Genomic DNA, 18,942 nt, shown 5'->3' with positions numbered 1-18,942 from the left:
TTGGCTCCATCATTTGCAAATGAGTATTATGAGTATTTTAAAGTGTTACAAATGTATATGCCGAAGAGATTTTTTTTTCTAAATTAATATTACTTGAACTAATGTATGTATGAACTCAACATGCAGGAGGGAAATAACAGGGTTTCATTATTTTGCAAAAGAACTTTCTGAAGCCTTCATTTGTCTTTCAGTGTATTTGTTTCGCTCTTGCTGATTGTATAACCTATTAAATGAATTAACAATATCCGGGTTTTGTTGTCTACAACGTTTGGAACACACTTTACGTTGGGCTTGTTTCTTTTTAACACAAAAACATTTGAATACAGGTTTTCAGGCTTTTTTAAATTAAATAAAAATTATATATTGTTTAGACCTTAGCACAAAATGGTGGCAATGTACAACTTTACAATTAACCCTTAGATGCATAAGTGGGTCAAAAATGACCTGGTGAGGTTTTCTTGAGAAATCTTCGGAATGAAAAAGGGTTATCAATTCATATTCCAGGTATTCCTCAAAAACATGTTTTTTGATATAATGCCATTCAAATTTTTGATGAACTATTTATACATTTGAAGAAATTGTCATTTTTGTATTACTACCCTAAGCTTCCACAAGTGGGTCAAAAATGATCCACGTGCATTTTCTATGGAATCCAATGGGAATCTTTCATTCTTATCAACTTTGGCTGTCAGGAATAAATTTACCCTGGACCACACAGACTAGGTATGTAAAAAGTGACATCCCTTAAGAAGATTATTTTACACAGCAAGAGCTTATACGTGTACTGTAAGTTATGTCCATATAGTATTTTGTGGCCCGCATGCGCAAGAGCATTGCAGCAGAGAGAATACCGAGCATTGTCAGGCTTCTTCTCAACCCATTTTATTTTTTCTGACTTGTCAAGCCCGCTCCTTCCCCAAAAGCCGCGTTCAAGCTAGGCGCTAACGCTAATGCACAGCTGCACCGCTACCGTAGCACCCTGTCGCTCTCACTCTTTGCTGATGTTAATTGCTGCATGAATTCCAACTTGGGGGACTTGACAGTTCGGACCGCAGCCACATTCTGGAAAAATGTGGCCTGGATGGGATTTTAACCACGTACGAAAGTGACCTGGATCGAATTTGAAAATGGTCCACTTTTATGTGACTTTTCCTGTTCAGTCGAGTCGGAAAAACACGAAAAAAAATCGGATTTGTGCTAGATTTACAGCTGAAATGGTCCTACACATGTTGGATGATGGAGAGGCAGTAACGGGGTTGGACTCAAGTGTCCGAAATTTCTGATGATGAGGACCCAGACTATTGTCCAGGTGGCAGTGGCAGTTGTCCACCTGGAAATCCAACTGAACAGGATCAGTCTGACTCATAAGATTCCACTTATGTGTCCTCTGAAGAAGAACGTGTCCAAATCATGGCCAACAGAATGAGTTGGTAGGGCTCTTAATAGAGAGAATTACCTCCCACCCAGGGCAGAACACAGAGCCACAATATCCTCAGAAATCGGTCAGTGCATCCACAAGGGCTTAGCACCACTGGCTAACCAAACAGATGCGTGGGAGCTCTTCCTCATTGATGATAAAATACAAGGAAGGATGAAGTCTATTGCTGTTTTTTTGTTTTTGTTAATTGTATCAAAGATATTTCAAGCATTAAATCATTCTTGTGTGGCCCTAAATATCATACTAATTAATATACAAGTGATTATTCTTCACCAAAATGGCATAAAAACACATTGGTTCTAATATGGGTCATTTTTGACCCACTTATGGAAGAGTGTAGGGTTCAGTAACTTGTGCATCTAAGGGTTAAGGCATTACAGGGCTCAGGAATAACATTTTTTTTACTAGGAGCACAGTGGCCCCCTACCTTAAAATTTTAGGGGTGCAAGCAGAAGATTCAGGGGCGCACACTGTAAATTGACATGCAAAGTTTTCCTGTTTTTACTGTTTAACCCAGGCATGTCCAAAGTCCGGCCCGGGAGCCAATGCGGCCCTTGATCAAATTTCATCCGGCCCCCAGCCTCTGTCATAATAATCATTAACATCTGGCCCGCATAGACTTAATATATTGGTTAGCAGTACTGCTACCAGCATATGAAGTAGCTTACACACTAAATGCTGCTCTTCATTTACCCACTAAAAGGCAGCAGCACTCTAAGCAACATTACCCCGTGTGACCCTTTACTTCCAATTTTCTAAAATGGCGACACTCAACAAAAACTGTTGACTGCGACGGCCGACGCTTCAGGGATAGGTGGAAATTGGACTATTTCTTCACTAAAATACGCAACAGCTGTGTCTGCCTCATTTGCAAAGAGACAGTGCGCCGTTTTTAAATAGTTCAATGTTAGGCGATATTACCAAACAAGACACGCTGACATGTACGAAAAGATTACAGGGAAGAAGCGAGAAATTGAAGCAAGTTAAAGCTAATTTAATTTTACAACAGCATTATTGCATTATTACATTACGTATAACAGCAGTATTTCGCAAGAGCCCGAGAGTCGAAAGAGAACGCCACAAAGGCTAGTTGCGAGATTGTTGAAATTAATTAAAAAAATTAGGGCTGCAGCTATTGATTATTTTAGTAGTCGATTAATTGATGAACTAGTTAGTTCGAATAATCGAGTAATCGGATAAGGAACGTGAAAAATTTAAATATCTTAGCTGAACATCAAACGGTATAAAAGATAAATAAGGATTGACAAAAGAACAATGGCTAACTTACATAGCACACTAACGCTTTTTTTTTTTTTTTTTTTTTTTTTTTACAATGCTCTTGACAAATGGTTCAGACAAATATTCCCACCAAAAACAAACCAAAAAAAAAAAAAAACTGCTAAATATACCGATAAACTAAATTACGAATACATTAAAAAAAAAATCAGCTCAAACAAAAACTTATGTTGGTTTTAACATGGAGCAGCTGGATTCAGCCATGTGAAATGAGGCAGACTAGAGAGCAGTGTATTACTTTAATTAAACGAATACTCGAAGCAGCAAAATTTAATTCAAATCTTTTTTCTTTAATCGAATACTGGAGTTAATCGATTCATCGTTTCAGCACAAAAAAAAAATAACGCAAATGTGACACACAGAATGGCTTGCTAACATTTCCTTAAATATATTGTTCTACGTAAAGGACGTCAGCCAAGGTCGGCCCTCCACATTTTTACCACACCAAATCTGGCCCCCTTTGCAAAAAGTTTGGACACCCCTGGTTTAACCGATACTTTCAAGATAATGCATAAAATTACCAATTTATGAAACTAATTTATCAGTTTTGACATCAACCAGTATACTACATCAGCAACGGACTTATTGATCGACAAACAGTGTTGTTAATAACGGCGTTATGTTTGTCAATAGTGAGTAATCTAATTTTCCCATCTTACTAAGGATGTGAAGGCTCTCGTTACTACAATTTGGGTGAATGACGCGCGAGACACGGAGAGAACAGAGGACGAGGAAGAACGAGGGAAGACGGTTGCGATGCTAGGAGGCTCTGAGAGTTAGCATAGCATTTGCGTTCTCGGTTGCATTAGCATTTAGCGTGGCAAGTGTCATCTTAAAACTCACGGGCAACTTTTTTTTTTTTTTTTAATACATACAGTTTGTGGCGTTCAGGTGGGTACAATTAATTGAAAATAATGGAGTGTTTTCCTGTCCAGTGGGCGTTGTCCTTTTAGATGCTACAATATAATATTGTTTTTTATTACCAAAAAGTCACTTGCCCTAAACTTTTCTTGAATGACGTATCCATAAACCTTGTGCGACAAAGATAAGAAATGGAAGAGATTTAGGGCCTCACCTGGATATTGAAAAATATATCTATATATGGCGGAAAACATCAGGTGACTTCAAGTTCTGCTCTGAGAGCCCCAATTTGGCCAACTTTCAAAATTCTCCGGTATGCATGTGTGATACATAATTGGAAAGCTTAAAATCTCAATTTTCTGGGGGGAGAAATTTTTCAACAGGAGGGCATTTTTAAACAGCAAAACCCTATCTGGAGGTGAGAGCACGCGAGAGCAGAATTGCAGACGCCATGACTTTAATGAGATATTATCGCGTACTTACCTGTACGTGCTGGTGGCCACAGCTGGATTTTTGGGGGATTTTATGGGTGAAACATGGTAATATAACAAGGGTCGCTATGCAGAAATCAGAGACATCAAGGAGTGGTCGAGATTTTCTTTTTCATATATTTACCCTTTTAAACTTTTCTTTTTCAGTTTTTCTTTGTTTGGATCGATTATCATCTAACATATCGGGGAAAATACGACAGTAACAAAAAAATACAATTTAGCGATAGTTATGAGGTAGATATCTGTGACTTTTTTACAGACGCCATTTTTTTCATTGTGATGCAATTTGTTTAAAATAGGGTCCCTCAGGGATTGATAAATCTAAATTCAAGACTTTTAAGACCTTTTTAATGCCATTTCAACTGAAAATGAATACTTTTCTCGCACCCATTATTTAGATAATATTGAATCATATTAAAAAAATAAAGCACGGAACATCAAATTTAACCTCAATTACTAAGTGTGTTTGACAAAAGAATGCACATTTATTAAAGATACAATTAAAACACATTTAAATATAAGGTTTTTCAGAATTTTTTTTCCAGGATAAAATGGATTTTACACTATTATTGTAAAGCAACTTCAGAAATTACATTTGCAATACAACAGGTTTCCCTTTTAAGAGGACCTAGTCAAGGTGGTAGGTAGGTGATTGTCAAGTTGGCCACCTTAACTGTAAAGTGCTTGCAATTGGCAGTGAAAGTTTAAAAAACAGCCACTAAATGGCAGTAGTTTACCATTAATTACCACAAAATAAAAAAGCTACACATGACCATTTCCCTTGGTAATTGTTTTTTTCTAATCACATTATAAGAAGTATAAAAAATACATGTTAATCCTTTGTTAGCTATTGAAGACATTTCTTTTAATCAGATAGAGAAAATCCATACTCTTATTTAATCAAGAAAAACATTTAAATATACCAGGTGGTGTTTTACTATCACCTACATTATAATTTGCCTATCACCATGCCATGTTATTCAGATCAACGTTAGTAGTTACCCCACACCCGTTCCAATAATAGACAGTGTCAACCGTGTTGTGTATCTGAGAGTGATGGTGAATCTACGACTCCGGTTTATCCATGCTAAGGCTAATGCACCTGCCAATACCCCATTGAACATGGCTAACTCTTGAGTTAAAACTGCGAAATTCACATTCTTTCGAAAGGCAAACCGTGCAGAAATACATTATTGTATCTAACACATTTTAATTGGAGAAATTGACAACTTACTTTGATATGTTAAGCAGGTCCGCTGCCTTCGCATGACCCATAAACTGCGACCCAAAGTATCTGGATGCGACTTGGTCGCCGATCCAATACCTCACATGCTGGTCCAACTGTTTGGACTTGGTTGTCTTGTTGAGGCTTTCGTCAAACATAACAACTAAGGCATCTGAGCAGTTCCTTGCGTTAGCACACAGTACTCTGCGATTGCCTGGTGTTGTGATGTTAATGCTAATGATGCTAACGGCGCGCACGCACGAGGTACAGCGCATCGTAAGAAGAACTGAGATGTTCTTGAAAATTAAAACCACGGTGAAAAAATTCCAGACTTACGACAGCTAATTTAATGCTTTTAATACCTTTAATAATGGAAAACTAAATTCAATGCTTTTTTAATACTTTTAATAACCTGTGGGTACCCTGGAAAAGTTTGAAAATATGCGAGTGAAGAATTTTTTAAAGTCGTTTTTTTTTTTTTTTTAACAAAATATTAGACATCAATTAATGATTTTAAGCTCAAAATTACCGACATTTTGAATAATAAATATAATTACTTACCTTGTTTTCATGGCAGGGTTGAAACAAAAAACGGTTGCGCGACGTCTGTAAACGGGGGTTTCCAGGGTAAAACGGGCAAATTAAAAATAGTTCGGGGGCTTAATTCGCCAAGAATCTGCTATGGCAGCATATAGACATATTGTTCTATCAAACACAACAGTTGTTTTGGCTTAAAATAAAGCAGTTTCTTTTAAAGAGGAGTGCAAGAGCAGAAACTGCTTTTTCAGTCTTGTCTGTGTTTTCCTCCATATCTATATATATTAGGAGTGTGACGGTGCACACAAGTCATGGTTCAGTACGTACCTCGGTACAGGGGTCATGGTCCCGTGAGGGTTAAGTACAACAGGAAAAACAACTAGGCTTTTTTCCTACAGCATTTGAAAGTTTGTATACCATTACATTCTTACTGTTTTTTATGTCGCTCCACTTGTAGGATATCATACGATTGATTGGGTGTGACTTTTAGCAATGACTAAATCACACTCATTGATGTCCTGTCGTGCGTGCTCCTGCCCACAATTTTGGTTTGTTGTCAAGTTGGTCTCAAACAACATTAATATGTCTTGAATTTAACTTTTCATGAACTGGAGGAACCCTGTCAATATTTTCATTTCCACTATTTTTTATTATATTACTGATAAATGCAATGCTTTAGCAACTTATTTGCGCATTGCTGCCAACAATTAGGCTTAAGTATGGAATAGTTTGTCAACCAGAAAATCATGAATAATGTTTTCTTTTAAAAAATTAAATCTGAGTCCTACTTGCTCAGGTGTAAGTAGATGAAAAACTTACTTGCGTTGTGTCAAATTTTAGGGGTGAAATCCCCACATTTAGGAGCAGTCTTGAGACCTCCATTATGGTGCTTAAATGAAGCTCCTCCACTCACTTTAACATACAGTTCCTCGGCACCAAAATGTCTAGATGGCTAGTACGTACCTGAATACAAATACAGTGCCTCTGTTAAGATATATCAATATTTTCTCGGTTTAGCATTTGAATAAAACTCCAAATATTTTTAACATTTATTCGTAATTACCAGGACAAGATTACCAATACTCTTCTTCAAATTAAACACAAGACAACAAGTTAAGTAACTTATCGAAACAGGTCTGTTTTCAGACAACTTCCAAGCAGCTACAATTGGACAAACTATGTACCAAGATCACAGAGACCATTTTTTGGTGTGTTTAAAATACAAACCAATCCAATGAAACATTCTAGATATGTTGATAAAGCAAAGTGCACTAATGACATATACTTTTTCTTTGATCATATAAAAATTAAGGCCCAACCATGTGACCGCTAAAGGCTAAGTTACTAGCATAGCATAATGCTTTGACTGTTATTTGCCTTTTTTCCAACCTAAGGCTTATTGGCACAATGCATAAGCAGTTTTAGGAACGGCACCCGCCAAACCTGTTCATGCTTACGACAAACACGAGTTGTTAGAACCAGGGCTCCCAACCAATCCACACTCTGGCAAGCACGTTCGCGTCCGTAGCTTGGTCGAGTAGACAGTCCACCTGTTTTTCCACGGACAGACCCGAGGACGGTTCCCTTGCACGGATGTTGTACTCCGGTGTCCCCAAAGCGACCGACTGCATTCCCTGGAAAGCCGGGTCCTTTTCAAAGCCCAGTTTTAGCTCCTCACTGTCAATAAGGAAACATGTCACCAAGCAGGGAATTTAAAGGGTAAAACAATTTATGTGTATTAAACAATAAAAATTGACAGTAATTGACACCACACTAAAAAAAATTGATAGGCACTTGTTTAAACAATTCAAATCAATACATTGAGATTTAATGATCATACCTGGTTATAGCAGCAGGATTTGCACCCTCTAGTTTTTGTCTTGCGAAGTTCACCCTCTGTAAAGGATACCAGTTGATTTCTTTGGTATCCACGCTCTCCTTCCATGTACCTCCTTTCTTCAATTGCTTCAATTCAAAGTTCTGATAAAGAACAAACATGTACAGATTAGCGGTCGGCCAATATATGGACTTTTTTCCAACACCGATACATCAACATCAACAAAAAAAGGCCGATAAATGGATTTTGATTAGGCATCTGTGTGGGCAACTGTGGACCCAGTGGAGTAGACCCTGCTGCAGCTTGAAGGCAGGCTGCTACAGGAAGCTTTAGGTTTGCCTGTTTTGTAAATTGAGTGGGGCAAATAAGTATTTAGTCAACCACTAATTGTGCAAGTTCTCCCACTTGAAAATATTAGAGAGGTCTGTAATTGTCAACATGGGTAAACCTCAACCATGAGAGACAGAATGTGGGGAAAAAAACAACAACCAGAAAATCACATAGTTTGATTTTTAAAGAATTTATTTGCAAATCATGGTGGAAAATAAGTATTTAGTCAATACCAAAAGTTCAACTCAATACTTTGTTATGTACCCTTTGTTGGCAATAGCGGAGGCCAAACGTTTTCTGTAACTCTTCACAAGCTTTTCACACACTGTTGCTGGTATTTTTGGCCCATTCCTCCATGCAGATCTCCTCTAGAGCAGTGATGTATTGCGGCTATCATTGGGCAACAAGGACTTTCAACTCCCTCCACAGATTTTCTATGGGGTTGAGATCTGGAGACTGGCTAGGCGACTCCAGGGCCTTGAAATGCTCCTTACGAATCCACTCCTTTGTTGCCCTGGTTGTGTGTTTGGGATCATTGTCATGCTAAAAGACCTAGCCACGTCTCATCTTCAATGCCCTTGCTGATGGAAGGAGATTTTCACTCAAAATCTCTCGATACATGGCCCCATTTATTCTTCCCTTTACACAGATCACTCGTCCGGGTCCCTTTGCAGAAAAACAGCCCCAAAGCATGATGTTTCCACCCCCATACTTCACATTGGGTATGGTGTTCTTCGGGTACAATTCAGTATTCTTTCTCCTCCAAACACGAGAACCTGTGTTTCTACCAAAAAGTTCTATTTTGGTTTTATCTGACCATAACACTTTCTTCCAGTCCTCTTCTGGATCCTTCAAATGCTCTCTGGCGAACCGCAGACGGGCCTGGACGTGTACTTTCTTCAGCAGGGGGACACGTCTGGCAGTGCAGGATTTGAGTCCTTGGCGGCGCATTGTGTTACTGATAGTAGCCTTTGTTACTGTGGTCCCAGATCTCTGTAGGTCATTCACTAGGTCCCCCCATGTGGTTCAGGGATTTTTGCTCACCGTTCTTGTTATCATTTGACGCCATGTGTGAGATCTTGCTTGCACCCCCAGATCGAGGGTCTTGTATGTCTTCCATTTTCTAATAATTGCTCCCACTGTTGATTTCTTTACACCAAGCATTTTACCTATTGCAGATTACGTCTTCCCAGTGAGGTTCAGGTCTACAATTTTCTTTCTGGTGTGTCCTTCGACAGCTCTTTGGTCTTGGCCATAGTGGAGTTTGGAGTGTGACTGACTAAGTTTGCGGACAGGTGTCTTTTATACCAATAAAAAGTTAAAACAGGTGGCATTAATACGGTAACAAGTGGAGCCTCGTTAGACCTCATTAGAAGAAGTTAAACCTCTTTGACAGCCAGAAATCTTGCTTGTTTGTAGGTGACCAAATGCTTAATTTTCACTCTAATTTGGAAATAAATTCTTTAAAAATAAAACTGTCATGGTTAAGGTTTACCCATGTTGACAATTACAGGCCTCTCTTATCTTTTCAAGTAGGAGAACTTGCACAATTGGTGGTTGACTAAATACTTATTTGCCCCACTGTATATATATTTTTTATCTTTCATGAGAAAATATGCAATGTTGCTTTAGCCTTTTAAGGTATTTACGGAGTGATTATTACACTCTAAATGTAACTTGCATTGTTAGCGTAGCATTCGCGTTAGCCTTAGCTTTAGCATGGCGAGCATCCTCTTCACTTGTTAACATCTCTTTGTGACGTCCTAGTGGGTTTATTGATTTGAAAATAATGTACAGTTCTTGCTGAGTGTGCATAATCATAAAAAGAAGTGCTGCGTTTGTTAGTTTGGGGAACAGTGGGAGCAATTATTAGAAAATGGAAAACAAACAAGACCACTGATAATCTCTCTCGATCTGCGGCTCCACGCAAGATCTCACCCTGTGGGGTCAAAATGATAACAAGAACAGTGAGCAAAAATCCCAGAATCACTTGGAGGGACCTCGTGAATCACCTGGGGAGAGCTGGGACCTAAGTAACAAAGGCTACGATCAATAACACACCCCGCCACCAAGGAATCAAATCCAGCAGTGCCAGACGTGTCCCCATGTTTAAGCCAGTATATGTTCAGGACCCGTCTGAAATTTGCGAGAGAGCATTTGTACAACCCCTAGCAAAAAGTATGGATAATATTAATAATAATAATAATAATAAAAATAATAAAAGTAATATTAATTTAGAAAAAAAAATCTCTTCGGCATATACATTTGTAACACTTTAAAATACTCATAATACTCATTTGCAAATGATGGAGCCACTGTATAATTGTTTTTTTTCCTTCATGCGATGGGTTTGAAAATCAATTTAGTATCCTTGATATCCAGTTTAAGGTACTGAATTACTGAATTATACTACAACCCCGAGCAAAAAGTATGGAATCACCAGTCTCGGACGAGCACTCACTCAGACATTTTATTATGTAGAACTCAGATAAAAAGCTTGAAAAAATCATGAATTAGTTCAAAAGTGCAACTGCTTGGCATTTAGAAACACTAAGAGGAATTGTGGTGGTCAGTAAATGCTGCTTTTATAGAGCAAGTGAAGGAAAAATAAATGTAGAATCACTCCATTCTGAAGAGAAAAATATGGAATCACTCCATTTTGAGTAGAAAATACAGACACACCCAGTCAATTTCCTTTCCCTAATAAAAACAGTGCAGTTATCACACCTTGGAGGGCTGCTGGACCAAGTGGATTCAAAAGAATCATGGCTCCAAAAGAGAGATGTCTCTTGAGACCAAGTAGAGGATTTTCAAACTTCTTGAAGAAGGTAACGCTACACGTATGGTTGCCAAAGATGTGGGCTGTTCACAGTCAGCTGTATCAAAAATCTGGACCAAGTACAAACAGCATGGCAAGGTTTTTAAAGTTAAGCGTACGGGTAGACCGAGGAAGACATCCAAACGTCATGACAAACAACTAAAGGCCATATGTCTTGAAAACATAAGATGTATGACAAGACAGATGAAGAAGAAAGGGGAGGAAGCTGGAGTCAAGGTATGTGACAGAACTGTGTAAAATTGCCTAAAGGAAATGGGATTTTCATACAGGAAAGCTAAAAGGAAACCATCATTGACACTTAAACAGAAAAGAACAAGATTGCAATGGAGAGGCAATCATGGACTGTGAAAGACTGGATGAAGGTTATTTTCAGTGATGAGTCAAGAATCTGCATTGGACAAGGTGGTGATGCTGGATCTTTTGTTTGGTGCCATTCCAGTGAGATTTACAAATATGACTTCCTGAAGAAAACATAAAAATTCCCTCTTTCCTTGATGATATGGGGCTGCATGTCAGGCAAAGGCACTGGGGAGATGGCTGTCGTTAATTCTTCAATTAATTGTACAAGTTTACATTTAAATTTTTGACAGCTTTCTTATCCCTTCAATTGAAAATATATTTGGGGATAATGCAATCATTTTCCACAGTGACAATTCATCATGCCACAGAGCTAACACTGTTAAAGCATTCCTTGGAAAAAGACTCATCAGGTCAATGCCATGGCCTGCAAACAGCCCAGATCTCAACCTTATTTAAACCTGTGGTGGAAATTGAAAAAAATGGTCCACAGCAAGCCTCAGACACATTGCCCTGGAAACAAAGAGTGGCTTCGTGAGAAGCATTTCAAGGTCCTGGAGTGGCCTAGCCGGTCTCCAGATTTCAATTCCATACAAAATCTTTGGAGGGAGTTGAAAGTCTATGTTGCCCAACAACAGTCCCAAAACATCATACCTGCAACAGTGTGTGAAAACATTTGAAGACTTACATAAAAAAACATTTTGACCTCTTGTCATTGCCAACAAAGGGAATATAACAAAGTATTGAGATGAACTTTTGTTCTTGACCAAATACTTATTTTCCACCATAATTTGCAAATTCTTTAAAAATCAGACAAAGTGATTTTCTGGATTTTACCCCTCATTCTGTCTCTCAGTTGAGGTATACCTATGAGGAAAATTACAGGCTTCTCTAATCTTTTGAAGTGTGAGCCCTTGCACAATTGGTGGCTGACTAAATACTTTTTTGCCCCACTATATAACGGCCTCAAATATCGGTTTACAAAATCAGCTGAAATGGTTTTTTTTTTCTTATTTCTGAATCGGCATTTGAAAATCTAATATCGGTTGACCTCTATTACAGATTAAACAGACGAACCACACATTTTCAGTGGTTAGCGCATACCTTCCAGTCTAGTGACGGTTCCTTGACAAACACATCCATGGTGTTGAGCAGCAGGTCCGGCTCGTTTCTGTATGCTCGGAGAGAGTGCACCATGACACTCTGGATCAAACCAGACTCCTTCAGTGGTTGCATCAGATTCACAAACTGTCTGGTCAGCCGGAAAGGCATGAGCTCAGGGACTGCAAGGAACTGGAAGAGGCGTCACATGGAAGCTAAATGATTTTTGTTCATTTTAAATGCTGCTTATCCTCAATTATTTTGTTAATAGGGATTTCCCCAATCCGAGCACAAGATCGGAAATTGGGCCAAGTCAGGTCATTATTAGAATATCGGAATCGGGTGAAAAAGTTCAGGTTTTCAAAATGTATTTATTTATTCTTATTTTTATTGACTGATTGGCTGCCATTTATGGCGATAGATGTCCAATCTATTGTGAAACATGATCACGAGTTGCTCCCTAGTTCAAATAAATTTTATGTTTATCGCTGACAATGGCAGTTGAGTTAAGGCCTACAAGCAACAAAATAATCCAGAAGTATAACGATTAGGGATGTCTCCGATCCAATCACGTGATCGGAAATCAGGCCCGAGCACATCATTTTTGGATTGGAATCAGGTGTAAAAGACTGAGTTGACGACACAACTCTACTTGTTAACTATCATCTTTGAAACCGAATCGGTGACAAATGTAAAATATGTCCTCGCACCTGTGTGGCTGACCCAAACGCGTGACCAAAGTCAATGCCAATCATGCCTCCTGTTTCTGTGTTAATCATGAAGTTGGAGAGATGGCGGTCCCCGATGCCGAGCACCCAATGGCTAATGCACAGTAACGCGTGAGAGCTGATGAAGTGTGAGCGCAGGGAGAGAAAGGCCTCGGGACTGTTGCACATCTTTAGGAAAGCTCTCCTAACAATTGGAGAAAAATAAGATCTGGTATTTGACTTCATATATATTCCTCAACAATCAAAGCAGGTATGAAACTTACTTGAGAAGATCTGCAGGCACGCACTGCAGAACTTTGGAAAAGGTGTTGATGGCATCGGCGCGTTTTGCTTTTCTGGCAAGGAAGAGACATTGTGCGGTCAATAATAACGTTTTGCGGTTTATTAAAACGCGAATGTTCTTAAAACTCACCTGTAAGCTAGGGGATAAAGTTTCATGATATGCTCGCCTGGTTTTGTGGAAAAGGTGGACATCCATTTACTGTAGATGGCACAACAGCTGAAAAACAAATGATTGTTTATTAAATACTGTTTTTAATGGCGACCGGACGGAATATACACTGTTTATGGAACATATAGAATTCAGTTTTAGACTACTTCTCTGTATAGAGTTTCTCCTCTTCTGTCATCGTGGTGTACAGAAACTCCTTCAAGGTACACGTGTTTTCCATCCATTCAATTAGTCCAATTCTGTACGGAAGAAATATGTCATTTTCATTTCAATGATCCAATAAACAGTGATACAGTAACCACATGATACCTCGTATTGATGGGAATCACTTGGTATGTGCGGAGCTGCAGGCCTCTGCGAGCGCAAGAGGCATCGTGACTCAGCAAAATGTTCATGACGGTAAAAAGCTGCTCAATGCGCTGATCCTGTCTAAGGTCCTCGCCGCCCTTCACCAGGAATGGGTGGTCACGCTCGTCGTCGCCACGGATGATCAGACGTTTGGGACGGCGAATGGAAGACATTACCTTTACCTGAAGTAGGGGTGTGACAGTATATCAAAATATATCAGCTCCAATAGACATTGTTCCACAGCTTCCTGAAGGGGGCCGGGCCAGGCAGAGCGTCCTGGCAGCTTTCACTGTGATAAACTGACACACGTTGCGTTCTAACGCGGGTTGTAAGTGGAAACGGGACAAAGGTTTTGGTGCATTAAAGCAGGCAGGAGTGTTGCAAGAGTGATTTGTTTGAGGATTCAAGGTAATTATTATATAAATTAGCACCATGCATGTACTTTGTGTACATGTTGTGAAAAAAATGAATGGGTAAATATTAGCGTAACTTAAGGTACTTCAACTATTTAAAAATAAATGATAACTGCCCGTTTTTTTGCTTTTAACCAAGAACCAAGACTGTTTTACATTCACATCTGTAGAACTACCGGGATTTAAACATTTATTTACAAGAATTTTCAACTTAAAAAGCTCTTTGTTTTGTAATGGCCACCATGTTGGATTTTGTAATCATGCACAACAGCGTAACTTTACATTCAAATAATCAGCTAATTCTCAGCCAATTGCCCGTTTTTTGGCAAAAACTTGTAATTTAGCTTTTAGTAATTTAGTAATTTTTGCGTCCATACAAAAAATAAATAGATAAATAAACAGCATTTACATGTACATGTATAAGTTGCTATTTTGGGCAAAAAATTATATACCGGGTATGTTAAATATTGCTATTGCTCCTAAAAATATAGGTGATTATCTCTGCATTTGGTGATTTTTATGCATCTAGCGTAAAATCTGAAAATTTTCTAGCCATTTTAAGTTTTGGTATACTCATATAAAAAATAATTAATCGAGATTTTATTTGGGAACGACTTTGAATTTTTGGATGCAGTTGCTCATGGAGACTCATATTAGAGCCGGGCGGTATACCAAAAATTTACCATTACCAAAATTCACCACGATGACCGACGTAATTTTGACCATGTCGGTAAATATGGTAATTTAATAAAACACCAAAATATAGTCTTTTCATCCCACTTTGACTCTGTGTTTTTCGTCTATGTTCATTCCCCTTTAAGAAAGCAGTCAGTGTGCTTATCTATGAAGTCACGTGGTTATCAGGAAATCAAACAAACAGAAGCCAGGTAGGCTAACGCTAGCGGCCAACGCTACAAGCAAACGTGATGGAGTCGGGCTTAAGGGAGCTTCGCCAAAACTTTAACCCGACATTAAGTAGACTCTTGGCAGCCTCCAGACGGGCTTTCCCCCGCTGTCCTCTCTGGTTCTCACGATTTCAGGAGAGGGTGCTTTCATTGCTTTTTACTGGTAGCCAGGCCACAGGCTAACGCTAGCGGCTAACGCTACTAATGAATGTGATGGAGTCGGATAGCGGCTCTAACCTTGTCGAAACAGCTGAACTAAATGAGGGGATAGGGCACGGACTGCATCTAGCAATCAGAATGTCGCGTTGTTTTGTATCTCTGTGTGTCTGATTTCTCTGATAGTTTTTATGATGGTCAAGCATTCAGCATAAATTATAATCCAACTGTGAAGCCTATAATATGATATAGCCTATAATATGCTTGCTTAATTCTGTGTCATTACTGCCATCATAAAATCCAAGATAGCTTTAATATGGTTGTTTCTGTGTGGGGGGTGCATGTATTTAAAAAAAATCTATAGAACATTTTTTAAAAATTCATATTTTATTCTTTGCACAAATGATGCTGATAAAATTAGAGGACAGCATTGCACTATTTCCGCCATGTACATATTTCTGTCTAAGTAAGCTATAATTATGCACTTATAGCTCTACAGCATATATTTTTCTATTTATTTATTTATCTAATACATATATTTATACTGGAGTGCCACGTCCAATTTCTTTGTTCACAATGTTCTGTTGTTGACAATGACAATAAAGACCTATTCTATTCTATTCTATTCTAAAATGCTCTGGGAAGAAAAAAAACCTGAAACCTTGAAGTTAACACTTGTGCTGAGTAATTATGTCACAGTGATAAGTTGTCTGTTTCAAGTGTACTGTTCAAGCTGTAAGTCATTTGTGTTACAATGACATGTTTGCACAGTATTGATTTTTATAATGTTGTACATTGTTCAAGTCATACAAGCTGTTATAAATGTTCATACTTGAATTCTTATTGTTTACAAGAAATTTCATATACTTAATGTTTAGACTGCATGTATAGCTATTAAATTGAAAGCTGGTAAATAAATCAACGAGAAACGGTCAATTCGTATTTCATGCATTGATTTAGATTTTCAAATTATATAACAGTCCGCTTGGGCGAATTTATCGTAATTTATCGTTATCGAGGTAAATCTGCTCAATTTACCGTGATACGTACTTAAGGCTATATCGCCCAGCCCTAACTCATACAGTGGGGCAAATAAGTATTTAGTAAACCACTAATTGTGCAAGTTCTCCCACTTGAAATTTTTAGAGAGGCCTGCAATTGTCAACATGGGTAAACCTCAACCATGAGAGACAGAATGTGGAAAAAAAAAAACAGAAAATCACATTGTTTGATTTTTAAAGAATTTATTTGCAAATCATGGTGGAAAATAAGTATTTGGTCAATTCCAAAAGTTCATCTCAATACTTTGTTATGTACCCTTTGTTGGCAATAACGGAGGCCAAACGTTTTCTGTAACTCTTCACAAGCTTTTCCCACACTGTTGCTGGTATTTTGGCCCATTCCTCCATGCAGATCTCCTCTAGAGCAGTGATGTTTTGGGGCTGTCGTTGGACAACACAAACTTTCAACTCCCTCCACAGATTTTCTATGGGGTTGAGATCTGGAGACTGGCTAGGCCACTCCAGGACCTTGAAATGCTTCTTATGAAGCCACTCCTTTGTTGTCCTGGCTGTATGTTTGGGATCATTGTCATGCTGAAAGACCCAGCCACGTCTCATCTTCAATGCCCTTGCTGATGGAAGATTTTCACTCAAAATCTCTCAATACATGGACCCATTTATTCTTTCCTTTACACAGATCAGTCGTCCTGGTCCCTTTGCAGAAAAACAGCCCCAAAGCATGATGTTTCTACCCCCATGCTTCACAGTGGGTATGGTGATCTTCGGATGCAATTCAGTATTCTTTCTCCTCCAAACACGAGAACCTGTGTTTCTACCAAAAAGTTTTATTTTGGTTTCATCTGACCATAACAGATTCTCCCAGTCCTCTTCTGGATCATCCAAATGCTCTCTAGCTAACCGCTGACAGGCCTGGACGTGTATTGGCTTCAGCAGGGGGACACGTCTGGCAGTGCAGGATTTGAGTCCCTGGCGGCGCATTGTGTAACTGATAGTAGCCTTTGTTACTTTGGTCCCAGCTCTCTGTAGGTCATTCACTAGGTCCCCTCGTGTGGTTCTGGGATTTTTGCTCACCGTTCTTGTTATCATTTTGACGCCATGGGGTGAGATCTTGCATGGAGCCCCAGATCGAGGGAGATTATCAGTGGTCTTTTATGTCTTTCATTTTCTAATAATTGCTCCCACAGTTGATTTCTTTACACCAAGCGTTTTACCTATTGCAGATTCAGTCTTCCCAGCCTGGTGCAGGTCTACAATTTTGTTTCTGGTGTCCTTCAACAGCTCTTTGGTCTTGGCCATAGTGGAGTTTGGAGTGTGACTGACTGAGGGTTGTGGACAGGTGTCTTTTATACCGATAATGAGTTAAAACAGGTGCCATTATTAGAGGTAACAAGTGGAGCCTCGTTAGACCTCGTTAGAAGAAGTTAGACCTCTTTGACAGCCAGAAATCTTGTTTGTTTTAGGTGACCAAATACTTATTTTCCACTCTAATTTAGAAATAATTTTTAAAAAAAATCAAACAATGTGATTTTCTGTTCCCCCCACATTCTTTTTTTTTTTTTTTTTTTTTTTAAACCTGTCCTGTTCAGCTGTTTGACAAAGAGAATGGAAGTCTAAGTGCCCGGATTCTGAACAGTTTTAATGTTTCACATGGAGAGTCTGACATACTCCCATTGTGATCATTCAAAATACCTTTTTATTATGACAAAGCAGCGAACAGGAAGGGATTATGGGGGGACAGAAGAAAAGAAATACAAGAGAAGAAAGAAAAGAAACACATACACAAACAACAAGAAATACATTGAACATCTAAACTAGTTACTAATATGCTGGTGCTATCGTCAGCGAGCTGTATTTCCGGTTTACACCATGTGGGGGCCAATTGGCCAGTGAAAGAGGAGAATGGGGGTGGGGGTGTCTATAAGACTATAAGCTAAGTGATTGAAAGGGGTAGAGTGTACACAAATCAGTTCTGTGATCTAGAACCCAGTAATCGTGTGAATCTCTTATGAGTGTAAGCCCGTTGGCGACCAACCCTACGCCGCCGCATCGCCAATCCCGGCACCGGAACCCCCAACCCGAGCATGCCCTACCACATCCAGCAGCACGCAAGCCCCACCGGGCGCGCGACAGCCACGCAGACGGGCGGAGAAACCGCGCGGGCGCCAACCCAGGGCCACGGGCCACATTCTGTCTCTCATGGTTGAGGTTTACCCATGTTGACAATGACAGGCCTCTCTAATCTTTTCAAGTAGGAGAACTTGCACAATTGGTGGTTGACTAAATACTTATTTGCCCCACTGTATATATGTATATATATATATATATCATATATCATAAGATCATCGTTATTATGAGCCTTGAATCGCGTTTCGTATCATGAGGTGCCCAGATGTTCCCACCCCTAACCTGAAGTGCAAATTCTAATATACGTAATAATTATGGAACTTTCGGTCAACTGGTTACTAAATTGTAAAAACTGTTCGAACATTCAGCCAAATGGATCGCACTAAATTCTACAGGTCGGCCAATATATCGGGCCGATATATGGACTTTTTTCCAACATTGGTCATCTGCCAATTGACAACAACAATAACAACAAAAAAGCTGGCAAAAAGGATTTTGATCAAGCATCTGTGAGGGCAACTGTGGGCGCCGGTGACTGAAGGT

General features: G+C 39.1%; 1 protein-coding gene across 1 annotated transcript in view; it reads right to left on the bottom strand.

Annotated features, from left to right (window-relative positions):
* Positions 1–2,871: 2,871 nt before the first annotated feature.
* The window catches only part of prkdc (protein kinase, DNA-activated, catalytic subunit), a 93,946-nt gene continuing 77,875 nt past the window's right edge, over positions 2,872–18,942 (bottom strand). The window contains exons 79-86 of the mRNA XM_057824608.1: positions 13,741–13,961; positions 13,578–13,670; positions 13,393–13,479; positions 13,244–13,315; positions 12,963–13,164; positions 12,256–12,444; positions 7,689–7,828; positions 2,872–7,525 (exon numbers count right to left, since the gene is read on the bottom strand). Of these exons, the coding sequence (XP_057680591.1) occupies positions 7,321–7,525; positions 7,689–7,828; positions 12,256–12,444; positions 12,963–13,164; positions 13,244–13,315; positions 13,393–13,479; positions 13,578–13,670; positions 13,741–13,961 (1,209 nt within the window). The 3' untranslated portion in view covers positions 2,872–7,320. The remainder of the gene's footprint in view (positions 7,526–7,688; positions 7,829–12,255; positions 12,445–12,962; positions 13,165–13,243; positions 13,316–13,392; positions 13,480–13,577; positions 13,671–13,740; positions 13,962–18,942) is intronic.

The sequence above is a fragment of the Corythoichthys intestinalis genome, chromosome 20 (assembly GCF_030265065.1).
Source record: "Corythoichthys intestinalis isolate RoL2023-P3 chromosome 20, ASM3026506v1, whole genome shotgun sequence".
NCBI classification, from domain to species: domain Eukaryota; kingdom Metazoa; phylum Chordata; class Actinopteri; order Syngnathiformes; family Syngnathidae; genus Corythoichthys; species Corythoichthys intestinalis.
This window is presented reverse-complemented; position numbering and strand designations above follow the sequence as displayed.